Below are 23,787 nucleotides of genomic sequence, written 5' to 3' on the forward strand. Positions count from 1 at the left end.
ATGCCTCATTCATGTTTAGTCTTGCATCTACGAAGCTTACAATGCTATCTAACATTGTGTTAACAGCAGATCTGGGTATATGACTTTCGATCCCATCACCTACATCATAACAAAAGCTAAAAGTAGTTGAGTTGCATATTCTGCCAATTGATCTCATTTACACTTTTCTGCCTTTCAGCCAATTTTCTACTAAGGACAACAATCTCTCTTCAATTCCATGAACTTCAACTTTAAGATTCTTAGGAGTGGCTTTATCACATGCCTTCTGTTAAGTCCTATTAGGTAACATTCATAGACATTCCCCAGTCCATTACTTTAAATTAACTTCTTAATAAAAATACACTCAGGTATGGCAAGCATCCATGCTGGCTGTCTTTGTCCATCCGACTCAATTACTAACCATCTAACTCATTTCCCCAACTGGGGCTGAAATTGTCAACTTTCTCTCTGTGCAATGCACGTTCATGATTGTGTTGGTGGTCCAGTTACCACTGATACTCTGTGCTTGCCCTCCAGAATGCTTGTTCACAAACAAACTAAATCCTTATAATTCTTAAGCCTACTGTGGCTAACAGTAACAACATCATGGCTTGACAGACACTACTGCTCCCCCAGTCAGCCCCCAGTTGAAGTCTCCCTCATTAGCCGTGTCTCTATTGTTGTGGTGGTGCAACTCTCATAACCAAATCTCACCGTGGTCCATCCTCTTGCTCCTCTGGCACTTTTACCGTCATTTTACACCTCACCTTATTCCACACCTATCCATTTAAAACCTTGTTCTCTCCTTCTCATCCAAGTACCACATCTGGTTTCTTAACAAGCTGCCTTCATTTGTTTTCTCTCTCAGCCTCTGCTCCGAGAAACTTCTCAATCTTGATGGCTTCAACCTCCATCACAATCAACATGTTTTTGTTCCTCGAGTTCACAACCTAGCTATCCTCCCTGAATCTCTACCTCTCTCACGTCCACAGCCACTTCCTTGATCTGACCATCTCCCATGGCTTCACTATCATATTAATTGTCAAAAAAATCATATCTGATTTTGCACCGCTCTCCACTCATATCCCACATGTCCCTCCAAACCCCACATTCATGTACATCTGCCTCTTCAAACAAAAATCTTTTTCCCAACTCCCTTACAAATGCATTCACTGAATCCCAATTATCTAGTTTGGCCATCTGCTACAGGTGACAATCTGCTCAACTGCACAGGTTCTCTTTCAATGCCCTCATCTCCATTTAAATCATTACTGTGTCTCACCATTCCCCTGTAGTGTAGCCAACAACTCTGTCCCCTTAAGTTCATGTGATGCAGATCTGGAAGATTAAGGAGGGCAATTGGTTTAGTCATTCACTGCCATATTTGGCTTGACCACATAATGAAATATGAGCTCCTGCTCTTATCTTTCACTATTCCAGGAACTATTGGAAGGCAAAAACAAATCTACCTATTTTTGTGAATGTGGACTGTCTTAAAATCCTCCCCCCTGACTCTTCCACCCTCACCTCCAACAAGCATGAGGAGCTCAAAAATTTCTTCATCACTAAGATCAAGACTAACTGATCAGCTGCTTCTGCCACTTCCTGTCCGTCTGCTAGGACTTCAAATCAAACTTCTATTGTTGCTGCCCCCACCCTGGACCTACATTATTATCTTCCTCTAAGTTCTTGCCAATGTACTCTTATGCATCCTCCAAGCTCATCTCGACTATGAGCCTCACCCCTTACTTTCTTAACCTTGTTTCCACTAAACTATTGACAAGACAACTTCCCACCCTAGCTCTCAAGTTAACTGATATTGTTAATGGTTCTCTCGCATCAGGTGTTGTCATCTCTCTCCTCAAAAAGAAACAAACTTTCCATCCTTACAAACAAAAGCCCCATCTGCAATTTGACAAGTAATATTCAAACAACATGGCAAAGACACTTCTCAACAAGAGACAATCTAACCATCGCCCAGTGGTATTATCATTACTGAATCTCACATTTTCAACATCCTGGGGGTTACTATTGACCAGAAACTGAACTGGACTAGCCATATAAATACTGCGGCTACAAGAGCAGGTCAGATGCTAGGGAATCCTGCAAATACTTCACCTCCTTACTGCCCAAAATTTGTCCACATCCACAAGACGCAGATCAGGTGTGTGTTGGAATATTCCCCACTTATCTGGCTGAGTCCAGCTCCAACAAACACTCAAGAAGCTTGACAGCAAAGGCAAAGCAGCCTACATGACTGTTTGTGGATAATGGTATCATTCAGTGTACCGACCACCAACAATGACGCACACTGCTGCTGTTATCTACAGAAATTCACCAAGGTTCCTACGACAGCACCTTCCAAACCATCTAGAAGGACAAGGACAGCAGATAGATGGGAAGACCACCACCTTCACATTTCCCTGCAATCCACTAACCATTCTGACTTGGAAATATATCGCCGTTCCTTCAGTGTTGCTGGGTCAAAATCCTGGAACTCCCTCCCTAATGGAATTGTGATCTACTTACAGCACACCGACCGTAGTGGTTCAAGAAGATGGCTCATCTTCTCAAAGGCAACTAGGAATGGGTAGTGAATGGATACAGGGTCAACCATTTAGGACTAAGGTCAGGAGAAATTTCTTCACCTGGGAGTGGTGAGCCTGTGGTATTCGCTACCACTGAAGGCAGTCAAGGCCAAAACGCTTGTGTAGCTTCAAGAAGGAATTAAATACAGCTCTTGGGGCTAAAGGTATAAAAGGAAAACAGGAACAGGATAGTGAATTGGATGATCAGCCATGATCATACCGAATGGCAGAACTGGCTTGAAGGGCTGAATGGCCACTCTCTGCTCCTATTTTCTATAATTCTATGCAATGCTGGTTTAGCCAACAATAACTGCATCACATGATGAATTAAAAAAATCTCCCTATCTGTGTCCAAGAATTCTACGTGCAAAACCCTATAATCAGATTTCTGCCCCTACCACTAATCAAAGTCACTAATAACATCATCTGTGACTGCGCCAAAGGAAAACTATTACTTCTCATTCTTCTCAATGTGCTTTCTGCCTTCAATCAGGACGTCAGCTACTTACAATTTATATTAATAAAATAAATGAAAAGACAAGAGAGTAATGTATCTAAGTTACTGATGATACATGCAGGGTGTAAATATAAGCTTGAATGTGGTCACAAAGAAGCTGTAAGGAGACATTGAAAGATTAAATATAACTAAAAAAAAAACTGGAGTACACATAGGCCATTTGGCCCAACAAGTCTGCTCTGCCATTTAATGAGATCATGGTTGATTTTATAATCTTCAACTCCATTTTCTTGCCTTATTCCCCAGACCCCTTGATTCATTCACCAAAGAAAAATCAACCTCAGTCTTGAATATTTTTAATGACCCAGCCTCTACGGCCTTCTGTGGTAAAAAAACTCCACATATTCACTACCCTCAGGGAAGAAATTCCTCCTAATCTGTGTCATAACTGAGTAACCCCTTACTCTGAGACTATGCCCGCTGGTCCTAGACTCTCTTACAAGGAGAAACAACCTTTCCACATCTATCATGTCAAATCCCATAGGATCTGGTACGCTTCAATAAGGTCTAAACTCACCAGACCTCAAGGAAAGGGTACATGCAGGGCATTCATGGTGACCTTAACCAATACAGGAACTGAACCCACACTGTTGGTGTCACTCTGGATTGTAAACCAGCTGTCCAGTCTACTGAGCTAACCGATACCCAACAAGATGCAATCTATTCCATGAATGACCTATTTCTCCAGCCTGTGAATGCATAGTGCTCTCCTGGGAAAGACAGATGGAGTGCAGCACTGACAGAATGCAAACAGACATCCAGAGCACAGTCTCAAATATGAGGTCAATGCAGAGATACATGGATGATAAGTGCCAACTATGCAATCTCCCTCTCACCAGGAGTACAACTACACCAAGTGACCATAAGAGTTAATGTGAGGCCCCATGGGGCAGAGGTGATGGGACTCTTTTCCGAGCACTTGCATCCTCAGTCCTGAATCCACAAACACTGAATTATGTTCTCATTACTGAGGCAACCCAGATGTCAATGCAGGGGGTTCCAAATGTGCCAATTCCCAGCATGGTTCAGGAACCCCAGGGACATAGGCCATGGTTATCATCGCAACAGAGCAAAATGGGGCAGCACCTCACCTCCATGTCAACCTGAGATGCTGAGGGAGAACCTCATAGAAAATGACCATGAAAGCAGACCGAAATGCATGGACTAATAATTGTGCTTCATTGGGTGTATTATTTTGTTACATTAACATTTGTGTAATGTTTACTGAAATAAAAGGTTACGTAAATCTATAAAATTGCCCAGTTCCTCCCCTGCCCTAGCTCATATGCTGATAAAATGCTCATTTATGCTTTTGTAGCCTCCAGACGTGCAGATTCCTACAGATGCCAGGATCCTCCCTCCATAAACCTAGTCGCCCAACAATCTGCTGCCCTGTGATCATTGAACCACATTGGCTCCTGGTTTAAAATGCTTCTTAAAACCTACGTTTATCTGTCCTAATACTTCCTTACATGACTCAATGTCAATATTTTGATTTATAATACCTCTGTGAAGCATCTTGGAATACTGTACCATGTTAAAAATTGCAGATAAATATAAGTTTCTGTTATGATTTTCTTTGAGAGTGCTATTTTGCTGACATTTATTTTGGCACGTCCCTGTCCCTGACTCAATTTTCGTTTTCTTGATATTTCTGCTGTGCTGACCTCTTTCTCAACTGTGAATGTAATTGACAACATGGTTGTCATTTTCATATTTTCCTTGACAGTATCATCATTACTGGCTGTCAATGTACCCACAACACACCTGGCCACCCTCTCTCTTTAATATCATTGTAAAATGTTCTGTTGATTTTTATATCCCACACAACTTTACCTTGTCATCTTTTGCTGTTCTTAGTATTTTTTCCCATTTCCCAAAATGTCTGCCATTATTTTTGCAAGTTTACAAGATTTCATCTTTAGTTTTAAGTTGTCTTCTAGTACTTCAGTCATGATGGGTATTTATTTTGATAATTAGGAGAAAGTAGGAGGAATGTTACTGGACCAGTGACCCAGAAGTCCCAGACTAATGCTCCAGAGGAATAATCATTACTGAGACCACCTATTTATTATGAAAGTACCAGATTGAAATTAATAACCTATTCATTAATGTTCCTCAAGGAGAAGGAACCTGCCATCCGTACCTGGTCTGGCCTACATGTGATTCCAGACCTAACCAAAGTGGTTGACTCTTAACTACCCTTTGAAATGGCCTTACCAAGCTACTCAGTTCAAAGACAATTAGGAATGAGCAATAGATGCTTGCCATAACTCCTACCTCTCAGTGATGAATAAAACGAGTATGGCTCTTGCACCTTGGAGATATAAACTGGTTCTTTTCCATGAATTCTTTCTGAACACCTCCCACTGCTCATCTGTTGTTTCACTTATCAAGAGACTTACCCAATTCACTGCGCACAGTCTCTATGCCATTGCATTGAAGTTAGCTTACCAAAATCTATAAACTTAGTAACTCTGGAGTGCAATCACATCTTTCCTCTGGTGTGGCGACTAAAACTGCACACAGTACTCTAGCTAGCATTACATACAGCTCCATCATAACCTTCCCACTCTTCTCATAGAACTAAAGAGTCATATAGTCAGACAGCACAGAAACAGATCCTTTGGTCCAAACAGACCATGCCGACCATAATCGCAAACTAAACTAGTCCTACCTGCCTGCGCTTGGCCTATATCCGTCCAAACATTTCTTACTCATGTACTTATCCAAATGTCTTTTAAACACTGTAACTGTACCCGCATCCACACCTTCCTCTAGCAGTTCATTCCACACATGAACGACACAGTGTTTAAAAAAAAATGTTGCCCCTCGTGTCTTTTTTAAATCTTTCACATTTCACCTTAGAAATATGCCCCCTAGTCTTGAAATTCACCACCCTAGGGAAATGGCACATGCCATTCACCTTCTCAATATCCCTCAAGATTTCATAAACCTCTATTTTTTTCTTTCTCTATTTTGACACCTAATACATTTTAGTACCTAAGATTTGTAATTAGGAAGTTTGTACCTAGAACATAGAACAGTACAGCATAGTACAGGCCCTTCGGCCCACGATGTTGTGCCGAACTTTTACCCAAAACCTAAGGTCTATCTAACCTCCACCGCTACCTTATACTATCATCCATATGCCTATCTAATAGCCGCTTAAATGCCCCTAATGAGGCCGACTCCACTACCCTCTCCGGCAATGCATTCCACGCCCCTACCACTCTCTGAGTAAAGAGCCTACCTCTGACGTCTCCCCGATATCTACCTCCTTTCACTTTAAAACTATGTCCCCTCATAAAAGCTACCTCCACCCAAGGAAAAAGTCTCTGGCTGTCTACTCTTTCTATATCTCTGATCATTTTGTACACCTCTATCAAGTCACCTCTCATCCTTCGTCGTTCTAAAGAGAAAAGCCCTAGCTCTCTCAACCTTTCCTCGTAAGACCTTCCCTCCATTCCAGGCAACATCCTGGTAAATCTCCTCTGCACCTTTTCCAACGCTTCCACATCTTTCCTGTAATGAGGGACCAGAACTGGACACAATACTCCAGATGTGGCCGAACCAGGAAAGCTGTAGCATAACTTCACGGCTCTTGAACTCAATCCCTCTATTAATGAAAGCTAACACACCATACGCCTTCTTAACAACTCTATCCACCTGGGTGGCAGCTTTCTGGGAACTGTGGACATGAACCCCAAGATCCCTCTGGTCCTCCACACTGCCAAGAATCTTTCTGTTAACCCTGTATTCTGCTTTCAAGTTCGTCCTTCCAAAATGAATCACATCACACTTTTCATCTCACACCTGAGATGGCGCAGTCTGCGGCAACATTGTACATTTTTCACTGTACTCCTGTAAACCTGATTTTAATAAGGTCACCCCTCAACCTACTACATTCCAGTGAAAAAAGTCCCAGCCTATCCAGTGTCTCCTTATAACATTGACTAATAAAGGTAAGTATATGGCCATTTGCCTTCTTACCTACCTGATATACCTGCCCAAGTTCAATTTTCTAATGTTCAGCCCATCTGACTACATTGTCTTGCAGTCTAAAATGTTCCTCCTTGTTACACCACCAACTTTCATAACATTGGTAAATTTACTCACCATATCTCCTCCATTCACATCTGGACCATTCATGTACACAACAAACAGCAAGGGACCCAGCCACTGGACACAGGTTTAAGTCAGAATCTTTGACTGTCACCGCTGCTTCTTACCACAATGCCAATGCTGGGTCCAATTTGCCAAATCGCCCTGGATCCAATGGGCTGTTAGCTTCTTAACCAGTCTGCCATCTGAAATCTTATCAAAGGCTTTACTGAAGTCCATTTAAACTATATCAAGTGCACTACCCTCATTTATATACCTCATCACCTCCTTGAAAATTCAAAATTGTTAGACATGATCTCCCCCTTCACAAAGCCCTGCTGACAATCCTTGGTTAATCTTGCCTCTCTAAACGCCTCCCCAAGCTTCCCCTAAATCTGTCCCTCAGAATGTTTTCCAATAGTTTCCCTACCACTGATGTTAGACTCACTGATCTGTAGTTTCCTAGTTTATCTCCACCATCCTTCTTGAATAATGGTACAATATTAGCTGCCCTCAATGTGGTGATTGAACGAGGTCAACCAGGTGGATCTCATAAAATAACAGTTCCCTGATTGGGCAGTTAATCTGGTCTAATCAGGGAATCCTCACTGACAGATATAAACAGAGCGTCAAGGGTTCTGTTCACTCTAGGATCCAGTCTGAGCTAGCTGGGTCAGTGTGATGCACTATGTACATGTGAATAATGTGTGACTTGGTGATGGGATGTCAGCCGTTGTGAAGTTATTTCACTCCAGTCCTCTGGCACCCTCCAGTGGCTAGACTGGATTTGAAAATTAATGTCACAGCCCCAGCAACCTCCTCCCTTGACTCCCACGTCTCGCCTAGTCCTGGCGATTTATCCACTTTCATACCTGCTAAAACCATTAATATGTGCTTTCTCTCAATACAAAGTTGCTCATGTATACCACAGTTCCCCTCCCTGATTTTTATACAAACATCAGCCTCCTCTACCATAAATACAGATGCAAAATAATCACTTAAAATCTCAGCTATGTCGTCCAGCTCCCCACACATTGCCACTTTGGTTTCTAATAGGCCGACTCTTTCCCTGGTTATTCTCTTGCCCCGAATACAGTTATAAAATGCTTTTGGATTTTTCCAACTGTTAACTGCCAACATATCCTAATTTCTTTATATCGAACCCCCTACACTTTCTATTCTCAAGACCATCCTGCTGTTTTCAGCCTTTGGTGTCTACCATAAGCTTCCTTTATCACTCCTTGTCCACAATCCTGTACATCCCTTGACATCCATGGTTCGCTGAACTTTTTGGTGCCGTCCTTAACTTTTACAGGAAAATGTTGGCCCTGCACTCTTGCAATTATCCTTCCTAATGTCTCCCACTGTCTGATGGAGATTTTCCTGCAAATAGCTGCTCCCAGTCTACTTTGTTCAGGTCCTGTCTTATATTGTGAAAATCCACCTTCCCAGAGTTCAGATCCTTTATTTCTACCCAACTTTGTCCTTATCCAGAATTACCTTCACTTTTACTGAATTATGGTCACTATCACCAAGATGCTCCCCCACTGCCATACTTATCATTTGTCAGTTTCATTTCTTAAAATAAGCACTGTGCCCGCTCTTGTAGGACTTTTGGCATACTGACTTAAAAAGTCTCCCGGAGACATTTAAAAATTCCACCCCTCTAAGCCATTCACACTTTTGTCTATCCTAATTAATATTGGAGAAGTTGAAATCCTCCACTATTATTACCCTGCTCTCTCTACACTTCTGAGATTTGCTGACGTATCTGTCTTTCTATTTCTTGCTGACTGTTTAGAGCGTCTATAGTATATCCCCAGTAAAGTAATTACTTTTTATTTGTTTTTAATTTCTACCCATACGGCCTCATTTGAGAAGCCTTCTAAGATATCATCCCTCCTTATTGCAGTGACTCCATGACCAATATCGTGGCACCACCTCCTCAATTATGCCACCGTCCCTCCCCCAATCTCGCCAAAAGATTCTATATCTGGAATATCGAATGGTCAGTCATGTCCCTCCTTAACCATGTCTCTGTAATAGCAATAATATCACATTCCCATGTGTCAATCAATATTTCAACTCATCTATCTTACTCACAAGATTCCCTGCCATGCTCCCTTGTGCCTTAACTTGTCTATATTTGTATTGCCTTCTAGATTGACCCGGTTCTTCGTCTGTATGGTTTATATTTCAGCTTTTACTGTGCCTCTACTCTGTACCCCGATCCCCTACCAAATCAGTTTACACCACTTCTCATTATAACAGATGGATCTTTTTCCCTTATCCCATGTCTGTCAATTCAAGCAATCCAGCAGAGGTTTACCTTGAAACTCTCCCTGACATTTGTGACTTGTGCATCTTTATGTTAAAAGATTGGACCTCAGCAGGCCCCGGAAACAGTGAAGATGAAGGAGATCCTGAACACAGGGACATGAGTTGGGCTGACTGGTCATTACGTAGCTACATAAGGGCCTCAATTAGCCTAAGGTGGAAGACTGTGCTCGAAGGCACTGACTGAAACCCAGGGAAATCAGGAAGGAAATGGGAATTGCATCTCCTGCCTTCTCTCCACATTCCATGATGTCAGCCCCCACTCACATCCAGCCCACTTCCAGAAGGGAATTAAATTTCACCTAGTGTAATAGAAAGGTGCATAATGAAATGAAATCTGGGGTACACTGATTTACAGTTCGTGTCAAATTGTGACATTTCATCTGATTGATCATTTCAGATACCGATTCGGACAGGTTTGCTATATCATTCCCTAAAGGTGAGAAAAATGTGGTCACTTGTGTCACTGCAGTCACCATAGTCACCATTTAACAGAAACAGTTTCCTGCATGGCCTCTGAACTGTGGAAGGGTCACAGGACCCGAAACGTTAACTCTGATTTTTTTCTTCACAGGTGCTGCCAGACCTGCTGAGCTTTTCCAGCAACTTCTGTTTTTGTACATCATTAAAAGGTTCACTGCACACACACTGTTAAGAGGAGATGATGGTAGCAGCATAAACAGACAGACAATTAGGAGTGGATTGTACAGAGATTATTGGAGGGATTTTTTTGCACTAAAGTGGAGATTTCCAGCAGTGTTAAACAGCCCATTTCTTGGAAGGGGGGGCATGAATTCCTGAATTTATGGTGCAGGCCTCCTCTGAACAATGGAAGCAAGACAAGGCCCTGACCAATACTTAGAGCAGGCAAGGCAGCTTAGGTTTCTGACTGGGAGTACAGAAGGAGGAGAACAGGGTTACACAGTCAGCAGAATAATCAGCATCTTGATGCCCCATTCCAAACGTGACAAATTCAAAACCCTGACTGTCTTATCCATACAATTCACCAACTGCGTAGTCCAGGATGTCAGTTGAAACCTTTTAGAAACAAGGTTGGAGAAATATTTAAAACAAAATCTTTTGTTAAAAAAAATGCAACTGAGAACCAAAAATCAAACCAGCAAGAACCAAATGTTGCAGCAGTTTCTCACGCTCTGCAGTTTGCCCAGTCCAGTCACATTATTGGGATTCATATGTCACTAGCTCCCTCTGGTGACTAATGAAGAAATGTGCAGCATCACAAATTTCTAACAAATTGATTGGGCCAGAGATACCAATTACTGCCAAAACAGATTCAACCAACAGTAATCCTCTTTAAAAATTACCCACTTATCAGTGAGACTTTTCCAGCCAAACTTCCTAGTCTAGACTGTCCTGAGGATATCTATCAGAGGAAACCAGGGAGAAATCCACCAACACTGGAGTAACATTGTAGCCCAAGACATGTCCCTTTTGCTGTCATATTTGAGGTGTAAATTGTTGAAGACCCAAAGGCACTTGAACAGAGTATGAGAAAAAGGGTGCACGATTAGTTTTCATGGGGGGGAAAAGGGATGTAGGGTGGCACGTAGATGCCGGCGGGAGGGAGGGAGGGAGGGAGGGAGGGAGTCAGGTAAGTGAATGAGTGTCTTGGAAAAGTCAGGGCCAAGTCAGGTTGCGTCAAGGAGAGTCAAGACATCAGAGGGAAGCTTAGGTCAAGTCTAGGGAGAGGGGAGCAGCATCAGTGAGGAGTTGAGGGTTAAATTTAATAGCTATCTGTGGTAGAGTAGGTTTTCAATCCTTTAACATTTTCTGTGTAACCACTAACATGAAGTGAGTCAGCAACTTCAGAATTGTCCCACACTAAAGGACTCTTTTTGCAGCATTTCAGGCACGTGGAAATTGAGCATTGGAAAATTCAATTTTTGCAGTCAGCTATGACTGAAATTCGACTTGGTCCCAATGTGCAACTCCAACATACACCGCTCCAAAGGCTGTCTTCTGAATATTTGAGCCAACAAATATAGCCTCCCACACTATTAAAAATATAATTGCATTACATTAATTTTAAAAGGAACAATAAAAGTAAGCATTTTTTTAAAACAAGAACAAGAACTATTCTGAGATACTTAATCACTGAAATTTATTGAGAACTTCCTTACATTTGGGATGAGTGAGATTTGTAAATTCTTATCAGGACACATTTAGATGACAACTTGCATTTATGTGACACTTCTTAATTAAAGAAGCTGGTCCAGCTTGCCTCACAGGGGTATAATCAGTCAAAATTGATTCCAAGCCAAACGAAGAGGCGACATTAGACATGACTAGACGTTCAGTCAAAGGTGTAGATGTTAAGTAGGAAATTAAACACACGACGAGAAGTCAAGATGCAAAGAGGCTGAAGATGGAATTCAAGAGTTTAGGGTCTAGGAAGATGATGTTTGGGGTTAAGGGATTCCCATTTCATTTTAAAGTTATGATGTAAATCCAGACTGAGGATTCCTGACGGTGGTAGGTTCACAGTACTTCAGTAAATTCACCCCACACCACGAAGGGAGATTTAATCTGTATCTAACCCAATGCTCTCCCTGCCCCGGAAGTGTTTGAAGGGGACAGTGTAGAGAGAGCTTTACACTGTATCCAACACCACGGTATACACTCTGGGTATTTAACAGAGTTACTGCCAAAATGGAGACGTGTTCTAGTCTCCTTAATTAATGGTGTTCACGTTCATGCCAATAAATTTCACCAAAGAGAGCAAAACTCAGAGAATGGAAAGAGTTCTCTTTCGCTTACCTGATACGCTTCTATATAGGACACAGCCAGTTGCCCCTGGTCATACAGCATCTTCTCAAAATGGGGAACATGCCACCTCCTGTCTGTGGAGTAGCGATGGAAACCCTAGTGCAGAGCAGAGCAACATTACCATTCAAACAAGAATACACTGTATGGGACAATGTCAACACCTGTGACTTCCTGAAATGGACAATTCATTCTGACACCCTAATTTCAAAAGTACTTCATGGACTGTGAAGCTCTCTGGGCTGCCCTGGGGTCAGTAAAGACATGATATAATTAACTGTGCCTTTATTATCAGAGACTTGTACTGAACTCCACAACTATCGCGGGATAATATGCTCTCAAGACTGGGTATAGGTGGCCTAAATCCGGCAGAATCACAAAGTTTCCAAGGAATGCAGTCTGACAGATATAAACCTGAGCAAAGAAAATCAAAAGGCTCACTTTCAGCTCAGCATGAACAGTTATGGTACCAAACATTAAACACTGACAAATAAAACTATACTCAACTGATCCACCAGTCGGAATTTTCACTTTTGATCCAGGTATCTGCAGCCCTTACCCTTCTAGATGGAAGTGGTCGTGGGTGATATCTAAGGAGCCTTGGTGAATTGCTGAAGTGTATCTTGTAGATTGTACACACTGCTACTACTCAGCATTAGTGGTGGAGGGAGTGGTGTTTGTGGATGTGATATCAAACAAGTCGGCTGCTTTGTCCTGGATGGTGTCAAGCCTTTTAGATAACAAGACCAGAAGATCAAGGAGCAGAGTTAAGCCATCAAGTCTGCTCCACCTGCATGATGGATGATTTATTTCTCAACTCCATTTTCCTGTCTTCTCCCTGTAACCTTTTGTCCCCTTACTAATCTATGTCTATCTATCTCTACTTTAAAAGATACTCAATGACTTGGCCTCCACAGTCCTCTGCAGCAATGAGTTCCACAGATTCACCATCTTCTCGTTAAAAGTCCCCCCAACCTTTCACTCTGAAGTTGTGCTCCGTGGTCCTAAATTTCTCCTACCAGTGGAAACATCTTCTCCATGTCCACTCTATCCAGGCTTCTCAGTTTTCTGGAAGTTTCAATAACAATCTCCCCACCCCACCATACCACTGAGTACGGACCCAGACTGTTCACCATTCTTTATATAACAGCCCTTCATCGCCAGAATCATTCTTGTGAACCTCCTCTGGGCCCCCTCCAATACCAGCACATCCATCTTTAGATTAAGGCCCAAAACTACTCACATATGGGAAGGCAACAGCCTAGTGGTATTATCGCTAGACTGTTAATCCAGAGACAAAGATAAAGTTCTGGGGACCTGGGTTCAAATCCTGCTATGGCAAATGATGGAATTTGAATTCAATAAAATGTCTGGAATTAAGAATCTAAATGATGACCATGAACCCATTGTCGGAAAAACCCATCTGGTTCACTAATGTCCTTTAGGGAAGGAATCTGTTATCCTTACCTGGTTTGGCCGACATGTGACTGCAGACCCACAGCAATGTGGTTGACTCTCAACTGCCCTCTGTGCAATTAGGGATGGGCAATAAATGCTGCCTGGTCAGCGACGCCCTCATCACATGAATGAATAAAGAAAAACAAACAATATTCCAAATGTGGCCTGACCACAGCCTTTTACAGCCTCAACAGTACTATCTCTGCTCTTGTGTTCTAGCTATCTTGAAAGGAATGCTAACATTGCATTTGCCTTGCTAACCGCCAACACAACTTACATGTTAATATTAAGAGAATCCTGAACTAGGACTCCCAATGCTTCAGATTTCTGAAGCCTTTCCCAGTTTAAAAAATAGTCTACACCTCTACTCTTCCTACCAAAATGTATAACCTCACACTTTACTCACATTATATTCCATCTACCACTTCTTTGTCCACCCTCCCAACCTGTCCAAGACCTTCTGCAGCCTCTCCACTTCCTGTCCCTCTACCTATCTTTGTGTCATCTGCAAACTTGAGTGTTGTTGGAAATGTAGTCATGCAGCCAAGTGGGAGTATTCTATCACAGTCCTGACTTATGCCTTGTAGACATTGGAAAGACTTTGGGGAGTCAGGAGATGAGTTACTCACTGCAGGAATCTTGGCCTCTGACCTGCTCTTGTAGTCATTGCATTCGTATGGCTAGTCCAGTAGTTTCTGGTCAATGATAATTGTCAGGATGTTTACAGTTGGAGATTCAGGTGATAGTAATGCTATTAAATGCGAAAGAGTGATAGCTGGATTCTGTGTTGTTGGAACTGGTCACTGCCTGGCACTTATGTCATGCAAATGTTACTTGCCACTTTGACAGTCCAAACTTGGATATTCTCCAGATGTTGCCTCATTTGGACATGGACAGCTTCAGTATTTGAGGAGTTGTGAATGGTGCTGAAAGTTGTGCAATCATTGGCAAACAATCCCTACTTCTGACCTTATGAAGGAGGGAAGATCATTGATGAAGCAGTTGAAGGTGGTTGGTCCTAGGACAGTGGGCAATTTTCCACTTTGTAAGTTAGATAAAAGTGATGTAGGTTTATTGGAACAGTTCGACAATAAGTGTTAAGCAGCAGGAGGTTTCCTTGCCCATGTCTGACCTGATGTCATCTGGTATGGAGTCTAGGTTTAGGACTCCCAGGAAACTCCTCCTGATCGCATGCCACTGTGCCCCCACCTCCTGCCATAGTGTTAGTTGTGTCTAAGATATAATCATACTCACAGAATCATACCTTACAGACAATGTTAGGCTGTTGCTGTGGGACAGCTCTCCTAATTTTGGCACAAGCCCCCAAATATTGGAAGGAGGACTTTGCAGAGTGGATATGGTGTTCCCCATTATCACTTCCTGGGTTTAGTTTAGCTTTCTTTCTTTTGACTTGGCAGCGATTTGAAACAGTTGAATGGCTTTCTCGGCCATGTTAGAGGGAAGTTAAGAGTCAACCATATCACAGTGGGTCTGGATTCACTTGTTGGACAGACTAGGAAAGTAAGGTAGGTTTCCTTCCCTGAAGGATATTAGTAAACTAGATTGTTGTAAACAAACTAATCACAACGGTTATTTTTGAACAACTTTTATTGAATTTGCATTTCACTATCTGTAGGATTTGAACACATCTCACTGATCATTAATCTGGGTCTCCGAATTAGTAACTCCGTGACATTATCACTATTCCACCACTTCCCCTAAACTGGTCTTTGTAGGGCACCATTAACATCGGAAGATGTGCCAAGGTATTTACATGAGTATAACCAAAGAAAATGTGACACCATGCCACAGAAGAATAGGCGACCAATAGCTTAGCTGAAATTTTAATAAGTGTATTAAAGTAGAAAGAAGGTGATCGAGAGCTCAGGAGCTGATGCAAACGTGAGCATGGCCACAAATGGTGGAGATATATGTAAGTATGAGTGCAGATATCTGACGGGGTTATGCTTTGAAGTTCATAAATATAAGGAAGACGGAAACCACATAGGGGTTTGAACACAAGATGACAAGTTTGAAATGGAGGCAAAGGTGGATAGGGAGCCAATGGGTCAGCAAGTCCAAAAGGGACGAGAAAGCAATTTTATGCCAAGACAGACCATGCTGCAACTCCAGCCCATGGGGCCAAGTTGGCAACAAATGGATCTCATTATGTTACAGAAGCATTGCCAACTAAACACCCTGTAATATTCAAGGGTTATCAATAATTAAATACATAAGCTCTTTCCTCCAATTGTTAATTTTTAGCAAGCAGGTCATATGCACTCTATGTGACCCTCCAGAGCCACAATTGCCTAGCCTCATGGTGACACACTATAATGAGGAGGCTCCTGCAAAAACTCACTACACAGAGTGCACTACAAACAAACCAAGACCAAATGCTTAGAAACTTTCCAATGGAGGCAGTGCTGGAGCTAGATAATGACAGGAGAGAGCTTTTCTGTCAGAATGGAATTTGTGGCATCAGAAGATGTAGTAACGATACTACAGTCACGTGTTGTCTGATCAGTTATTGGTTTATTGGAGCATTAAACATGGCAATATTTCCCATGGTGGTCAGGTGTTGGGGTGGGGTGTACAAAAAGAAAATATACAAGTAGCTGTTAGTAGAAGTAGGAAAATAAAAGTTTGACATTGAGGACATTTCTGAAGGTGTAGCCAGTTGGTGATGCAGTGGTAATGTCACTGGACTAGTCACGCAGTGACCCAAGCAAATGCCCAGGGCACAAGTTCAAATACCACCATAGCAGCTAGCGGAATTTAAATTCAATTCATAAGTACGAAGTGATGGTGACCAAGATGTAAAAACCCCATCTAGCTCACCCATGCTTCTTACAGAATTCCGTCCTTGCTAATGACACCCATATCCCAGGAAAGAATAAAGAACAAAGAACAAAGAACAAAAATGATATCAAAAGGGAAAATGGGTTTTATCCATTGAGGTCATCGGCCAGACAATGATTGTGGTGAAAAGAAAGATAGGGACTGAGCCACAAAATAAAGTTGGAGCTGTGGTGTTCCCAGATGAATTAAATCTCGCCTGTTCCATAATTGCTCTTGCAACTGTCATTAACTTCTAGTTAATTTAGAACTTGTGTATTACTCAGTTGGAGTAAGGAGTGAATTCACTGGAGTGTCTCTCCAGGGATTTCAATTTTCCACATAGACACTGGTACCATCAAAGGTTTAATTCACCAACTGTCCCTGAAATGTCACCCAACATGTTTTACATCCAGGTACTGTCTTTGTTTTCCACCACACACTCTATTCAGCAGCCAACCCTCTCCTTGGAACTGAGACCGAACTGCATCAATGTTTGTATTAGAGATGAGCTTCTGACCACAAATCTTTCCATCACCAAGACCACCATCTACATAACATCACTCAACTCTGACCCTGCCTGAACTCATCTGCTGAAAATTGTACAAGTCTTATTCACTGCAAAATTTGAGAGCTGATATTGCATAGTTTCAGGATTAACTGCTACAAGGAAGCAGTTTCTGTGAGTGTAACAAAAATAAGCCAAAAGATAATGTTTAAGATCCTTCTGACAGATGCAATAGTGGACCTGGTTAAATGGAGGCAAAGCCTTTGGCAGAACTAAATCCATCACAATAGAGGGTACGAACATAGCTATATCAGAGTTAGGTGCTGTCTTATTCAGCAAATAACCTAATAGCCAGTTACCTCTGGATCTTAATATTCCAATGCTCTTCTCACCAAACTCCTATATTCCACCCTACAAGAACTGAGTTCACTCATAACTTTGCTGACCAGACCAGACACATCCCATTCAACCAACAGCCCAGTGCTTACTGATATACTTTGGCTCCCAGACTCAATGTTAAAGTTCTCATCTTTCAAGCATTTGAGACATCCATGATCTTTCCATAGTCCATAGTCTCATATGCATTCCTGATTTTATTCACTCCAGCATTGATGGCCCTGCCTTGAGCTGCCTAGGCCCCAAGCTCTGAAGTTCACTCCCCAAACCTCTCCATGCAAGGCACTTCTTTAAAATCAGTCTATGTCCAAATTTTTGGTAATCTCTGCTAATACTCCATGGATATAGCTTGACATCAAACTTTATCTCACACTATTCCTATGAAGTATCTTGGAACATTTTACAACGTGAAAGGTGCTATTATAAAGCATATATATTGAAGTTTCTGAGTCGATCTCTACCGATCCTTCTAACTAGTTGCAAAGTCAGGACTACAAGGTGTGCACCATATTTCACTGGTCCAATCCTGAAATGCATGGTAGATCACAGAATGAGAATAAATGTAAATAGAATTGCATTAGCTTGACTCAGGTGGTAGAACTCACACTAAAATTTCAGCTCAGGACCCAGGAAGATAGTTGCATGATGGAAGTGAAACATTGGTTGAAGGAATGCCTTTGGCTGAGACATTATAACCAGGCATTCACCTGCTTTGGTTCTTTGGGCAAACAGTAAATACTATAACCGTACTTAAAAGCCTCTCTCCTAGAATCCTGGTCAACAGACATAGACAGTCACTCCATCTAAGTTATTCAGATAAGGTGCTCCAGGAATCTGGATAAAAAGGTGTTTTTAATTTTTTTGAAAAATGGGACATGGACATTGGTTGGAGCTGCCTCCTTGAACTACCACAATTCATGTGGTTCAGGTATATCCACAGTGCTGCTGGGGAAATGACTTCCGGCAACAATGACAGAACAATGATATATTTCCAAGTCAGGGTGATGTGTGGCACAAAGGGAACTTGCATTTGCTAGTGGTCCCAAATATCTGCTGCCACTGTCTTTATAGGTGGCAGAGGTGCAGGTTTAGAAGGTGCTGTCTAAGAAGCCTTAGCAAATTGTTGCAGACCACCCTGTATATGCTACACATTGTTGTCACTGTGTTGCAGAGGTAGAGGGAGTGAATATGCACATTGGTAGATGGTGTGCTGGTATAAATTTCTTGAGAATTGTTGGAGCTGCAATAATCCAAATAAGTAGTATGTATTCCATCACATTCCTGACTTGTGCCTCATGATGGTGAGCAGGCTTTAGGGAGACAAAAGGCAGTTACTCACTACAGAATTCCTATGCTATATATGGCTCGTCCAGTTCAATTTCTGCTCAATGATAACCCCCTACGATGCAGATTCAGCAACAGTAACATCATTGGCGTCAAGGAGCAATTGTTAGATTCTCTCTCATCATAGATGGTATCTGCCTGCCATTTCAGGGCCGTGAATATTATTTAACATCCCAAGCCTGAATGTTGCCCATGTTCTGCTGAATGTGGACACAGATTACTTCAGTATCAGTGAAGTCTCAAATAGTAAAGAACATACTGCAATCATCAGTGGGATTCCCACTTCTGACCTTATGAGCGATGGAAGGTTATTGATGAAGCACTGAAGATGGTAGGACCTATAATCACTACCCTGAAAAACTCCTGCAGAACTGCGCGAGAGCTGAGGAGACTGATCTCCAATAATGACAACCATGTTCCTTTGTGCTAGTTATGACTCCAACCAGTCAAAATACCCCCCTTCCAATTCTCACTGACTTCAGCTTTCCTGGGGTTCCCTAATGTCACTGATGTCAACAGCTGTCATTCTTGACTACTGTCTTGAGTTCAGCACTTTTGTCCATGTTTTGCAATGCAACGAGATCAGCAACAAGTGGTCCTGATTAAACTCAAAATGAGCGTCAGTGACGTCTTTGCTGTGCAAGTGCCATTTTATACAATTGTTGATGACACTTTGCTGTTGTACAAGTACAAATGCAAGTCTGCCTTTCAAAGCAAACATATGGCTATTACTCAGCCTAACCAAGTCACTACTGCCTTAAACCCACAATTATTCTCCTCCACAACCTCGTTCAGAAAGTTGTCTTCACACCACAATGGGCTCTCCTACCTGCCCAATGTGATCATGTATTCCTCCAAGAGCCATCATTTTCAGAGTGTGTAAAGCCATCTGCAGCGCCTGGGCTCCTTTCTCTTCACTCTTGTTCAAAGCCCAGAAACGGAATAGAAAATTGAAGTTAACTGTTAGGGTAAAAGCAATATATTACTTTGTGAAAACCAGAGACAGAGACAGACAATCAACTCACCACTGTTCCAGTCCGCCATAACAGAGAGATGTATGAGATCTATCCAATCTACAGAGATTTGGTATTCCCCAGAGAATTAGATTTTACCATTTAGTAAGTAACACTCTCTTTCAGCTTATCCTCCAAAATCAGACTCTATAAAAGACATTTGGACACGTACATGGATAGGAAAGGTTTAGAGGGATATGGGCCAAATGCAGGCAAACAGGACTAGTCCAGTTTAGGAAACTCATCGGCTTAGGACAAGTTGGACTGAAGCGTCTGATCCATGTTGTATGACTCTGTGACTGTATCTTTCTCTATTGAAGACCTGTCTCTCTCACTCTTCTATTTTCTGCTAAATATGGACAATTCTGTCTGCTGCTTCTACCCTTCACATAGGCCTTCCTCATTTGTTGCACTTGCCCTTCCATATACACCTGCCTCTTCCCGATTTTGAAATCAAAACTTACTGCACGTTCCTCGACATCGGAGTGTTGCTTTCAAAGCTCTCAAAAACTGTGGAATCCCTCACCTACTTTCCTTTCAATCTTCAGGTGTCTAAAACCCAAATCCTGTCACCCACCTGCTTAATTAATCTCATCCCCTCTGCTAATTGCATCAAACGTAATGACAGTCTTGGCCAGCACTTACAAATTAAAACATCCCCACCATGTATTTTTCAGGAAAGCCAAAGCAGTGGCAGACATGTATCCTCTGCTACTATCACTTCAGCTAAAAGGAACAGAACTACAGATTGTTAAATCAGATACATCTTGAAAAGTTAGCACCGCATTTGGACAAATTATAAGGAGTTCATGTGTGGAGACAACACTTAACGCAACTGAAATCTCCTACAAGTAGTATCCCATGGAAAATGACAGATTTGGTGTATGAAGCAAGTTAATCCTTCACCAACACATCAGTAGTAACTAAGGCAGTCACAGACTAATTGTCTGATCTGGTAGTTCACGTCCACTATCTGAACAAAAGCAGGGGATTCTCTCAGCGTCTAGGCCAATATTCCATCTCAGCCAACAATACCATCAATTGGCAAACTGCCTGACTTACGGTTATAAGATCTTATCACATGCAAATTGATGCTGCTTTTGGCTACTTACCAATAGTCACTCAGTGTGCGACACATGCTGAGAAATATGCCTTTATGTTTTTGTTTTAAAAATCGATCCTTGTGCAGAATTAGTTCGTCTTAACCTTAACCATTTTGCCTCAAGGTCAGGGAAGGTAGGATAGAAAGGAGAAAGGAAATCACCCTGTAATCACCAGCGAAAAATGAAAGCATATGTGCCTGGCAGGGATGGTGATGTGGTTTAATGCCAAGACCCCTGCTAATGAAGATCTCACTGACGTTCAATGACCAGGATTTCAAAGGATGGCCTTATTGGTGGTGTACACCAGAGTGGAGTCAGTGTTTTTGACACTATACCCAGCATGATTCAGCATCTTCAGAGAAAGCAAGCACATCACCGCAAATAGGGAAATTGCGGCAACAACAATGAGCTAAGTCCAGTTACTTAGAAATATTAAAACTAGGTGCACGAGTAGACCACTTAGCCCTTCTCTGATCCACCAGTTAATATGATCGTAGCTGATCCTCTATCTCAATGCCATATTCCTGCTTTCTTCTGAGAGCTTTTGGTGTTTTTAAAATCTAGAATTCTGTCCCGTTCTTGAATAGGTTTTGGGTTCCACAGCAGTCTTAGATAGGGAGACCAAAACAGCATGCAATACTCCAAGTGTAGCTTCACCGAGGCCCTGTATAACTGGAGTAAGACATCACTGCTTCTGAACCACTCCAGTCTGGCATCCCCAGTAGTGCTTGATGGTGGAATGAATACAAATAATGTAAAATGGTGTTAAACAGTTTGGTGTTAAACAGACATGGCATTCACTCATTTTTTCAAAAACAAAAGCCTTGGTACCCTTGCTCACAAAGTGATGCTAAGGATTAAGCAAATACTCCTTTACAGAACTGGGCTATTCAGATCTCGTTTTCAGCCATGTTCACCTGATGCAATTGTAAGTTTCTGTACCACATTTTATGTCCAAAGGGCTCAGATTTTACTCACAGTCAAATGAGTTTGAATAGAAATAACATCAATTAGAAAGAAACAAATTCAAAGAAAACAGCAGTTATTCATGGCCCTGACTGCTGCTGAGCAGAAAGCGTGCAACATGTATGTGGCAAAAAAAATCATATATAAGGCAGCAGCTAGGGTGAAATATAATCTGTCCTGAAGTGCAGTAAGGCAAAGAACATTCACAATTATACATGGACTCTAGATATGATGCAGCTTTACATTCTACCCTTACATAAATCATTGGTTTTAAGATTGAAATAATTGACAAAACTTACAATGTTCGGTCTCTTTTGTGAAATAAAACATTCAGCAACAGCTTGAATTTATACAGCACCTTCAATAAAGTAAAATTTCCCACTGCATCTTACAGGAGGATAACCAAATAAAATTTGACCTTGAACACCACAAGTGTAGGTTTGGTGAAAGGAAATGTTTTTAGGGAGTGTCTTAAAGGCAAGGAGACAGGTATAAAGGCTGAGAATGAGGTAATGAGTTCCAAACGTTAGGAATTAGACAGCTAACTGCAACTGGCTTCTAACAACAAGCTATAAGCAACTAATATCAAAGATGATCAAGTTTTTATAATTAGAGGAGCACAGAGATCTCAGAGGTTAGTAGGACTGGAGGAGGATACAGAGGTAGGGAGGGGAAAGGCTATGGTGGAATTTGAAAACAGGGCTGAGCGTTTTAAATGTGAGACATTGGCATACTGGGAATTAATGAGCAAGCATAACCTGGAGGTGCTGGTGTTGGACTGGGGTGGACAAGGTCAGAAATCACACAACACCAGGTTATAGTCCAACAGGTTTATTCAAAATTTTCAAATAAACCTGTTGGACTATAACCTGATGTCATGTGATTTCTGACTTTGAGCAAGCATAGGGGTCATAGCTTAACTTGCACCAAGTTCTGTTCACCCATGGCTAACAATGCACAGCACAGACAACAGCAGAGAAGTGGTGAAGCTTTTGAAGGTGATGTGGGAAACAGTGTGTTGCGGCAAGGGAGGCTTTAGTGAGTTTCAAATGGCAATAAGGTCTTTCACAAAGACAGAAGTGCTGAGCGTTGGAAGTCCAGTCAGCAAGCCTTGGTAACCCAGTGAGTGCAGGCTGAGATCCAAAACTGGAGAAAATGGCAGATGCAAAGTAGGGAAAGGCCATTGGTGGAGATTTACAGAGGAGGATAAGGATTCTGAATCAGGTGTAGCGTGAGATGAAGAGCCAGAAGAGGTGACAGAGCATATGCAAGTGATGGTCATACAGACAGGAGAATAGAGGGAGCACAGGCAAAGTAAAATAGCTGTCAAAACTTTATGGTAGTTGTATTCCAAAGCCCCTTCTCTCTATTACTGTTCTTCTTTAAATTGTCCTTGTCTACCCTTGTCAACCTATTTCAAATAAACAAGGAGCTTGCAAATTTCTACAGCATCAAGATTGTGATCTATTCCGCTGCTATCCCAGCATCCACTGTGCCTCATTCAAGCCCCAAACCTTGCCTTTCTGGTTTCTCCTCCATCTCTCACCTTTCCAAGCTCATCTTATCCTTGAGCTGCATCTGCTACTTCTTTCACTCACTCTCACTACATTCCAAGCAACTTACTTTCCTAGTCATGAACAGTGCATTTTATGAGATGGTTATGTTTAAAACCCCAGGTGAAACAGAAGGGTATAACTGGAATGCCTTTAAATACCTCAGTTTGGAGAAGTGCCCACGTAAGCCGGTTGCCACGGAAACATCAGCTTGAACAGAAACCCACTAAAGTAGGGTGGTACTTTTAACACCTTTTCAGGGGATCTCACCACAAAGGGACAGCTGCTATTTGAGATAC

General features: G+C 41.9%; 1 protein-coding gene across 1 annotated transcript in view; it reads right to left on the reverse strand.

The window, feature by feature from the left end:
• The window catches only part of spata20 (spermatogenesis associated 20), a 194,917-nt gene that overhangs the window by 146,619 nt on the left and 24,511 nt on the right, over window positions 1-23,787 (reverse strand). The window contains exons 7-8 of the mRNA XM_048611134.1: window positions 19,683-19,813; window positions 12,304-12,408 (exon numbers count right to left, since the gene is read on the reverse strand). Coding sequence (XP_048467091.1) covers window positions 12,304-12,408; window positions 19,683-19,813 — 236 coding nt within the window. The remainder of the gene's footprint in view (window positions 1-12,303; window positions 12,409-19,682; window positions 19,814-23,787) is intronic.

This window comes from Rhincodon typus, chromosome 23 (genome assembly GCF_021869965.1).
Source record: "Rhincodon typus isolate 14 chromosome 23, sRhiTyp1.1, whole genome shotgun sequence".
Classification (NCBI taxonomy): domain Eukaryota; kingdom Metazoa; phylum Chordata; class Chondrichthyes; order Orectolobiformes; family Rhincodontidae; genus Rhincodon; species Rhincodon typus.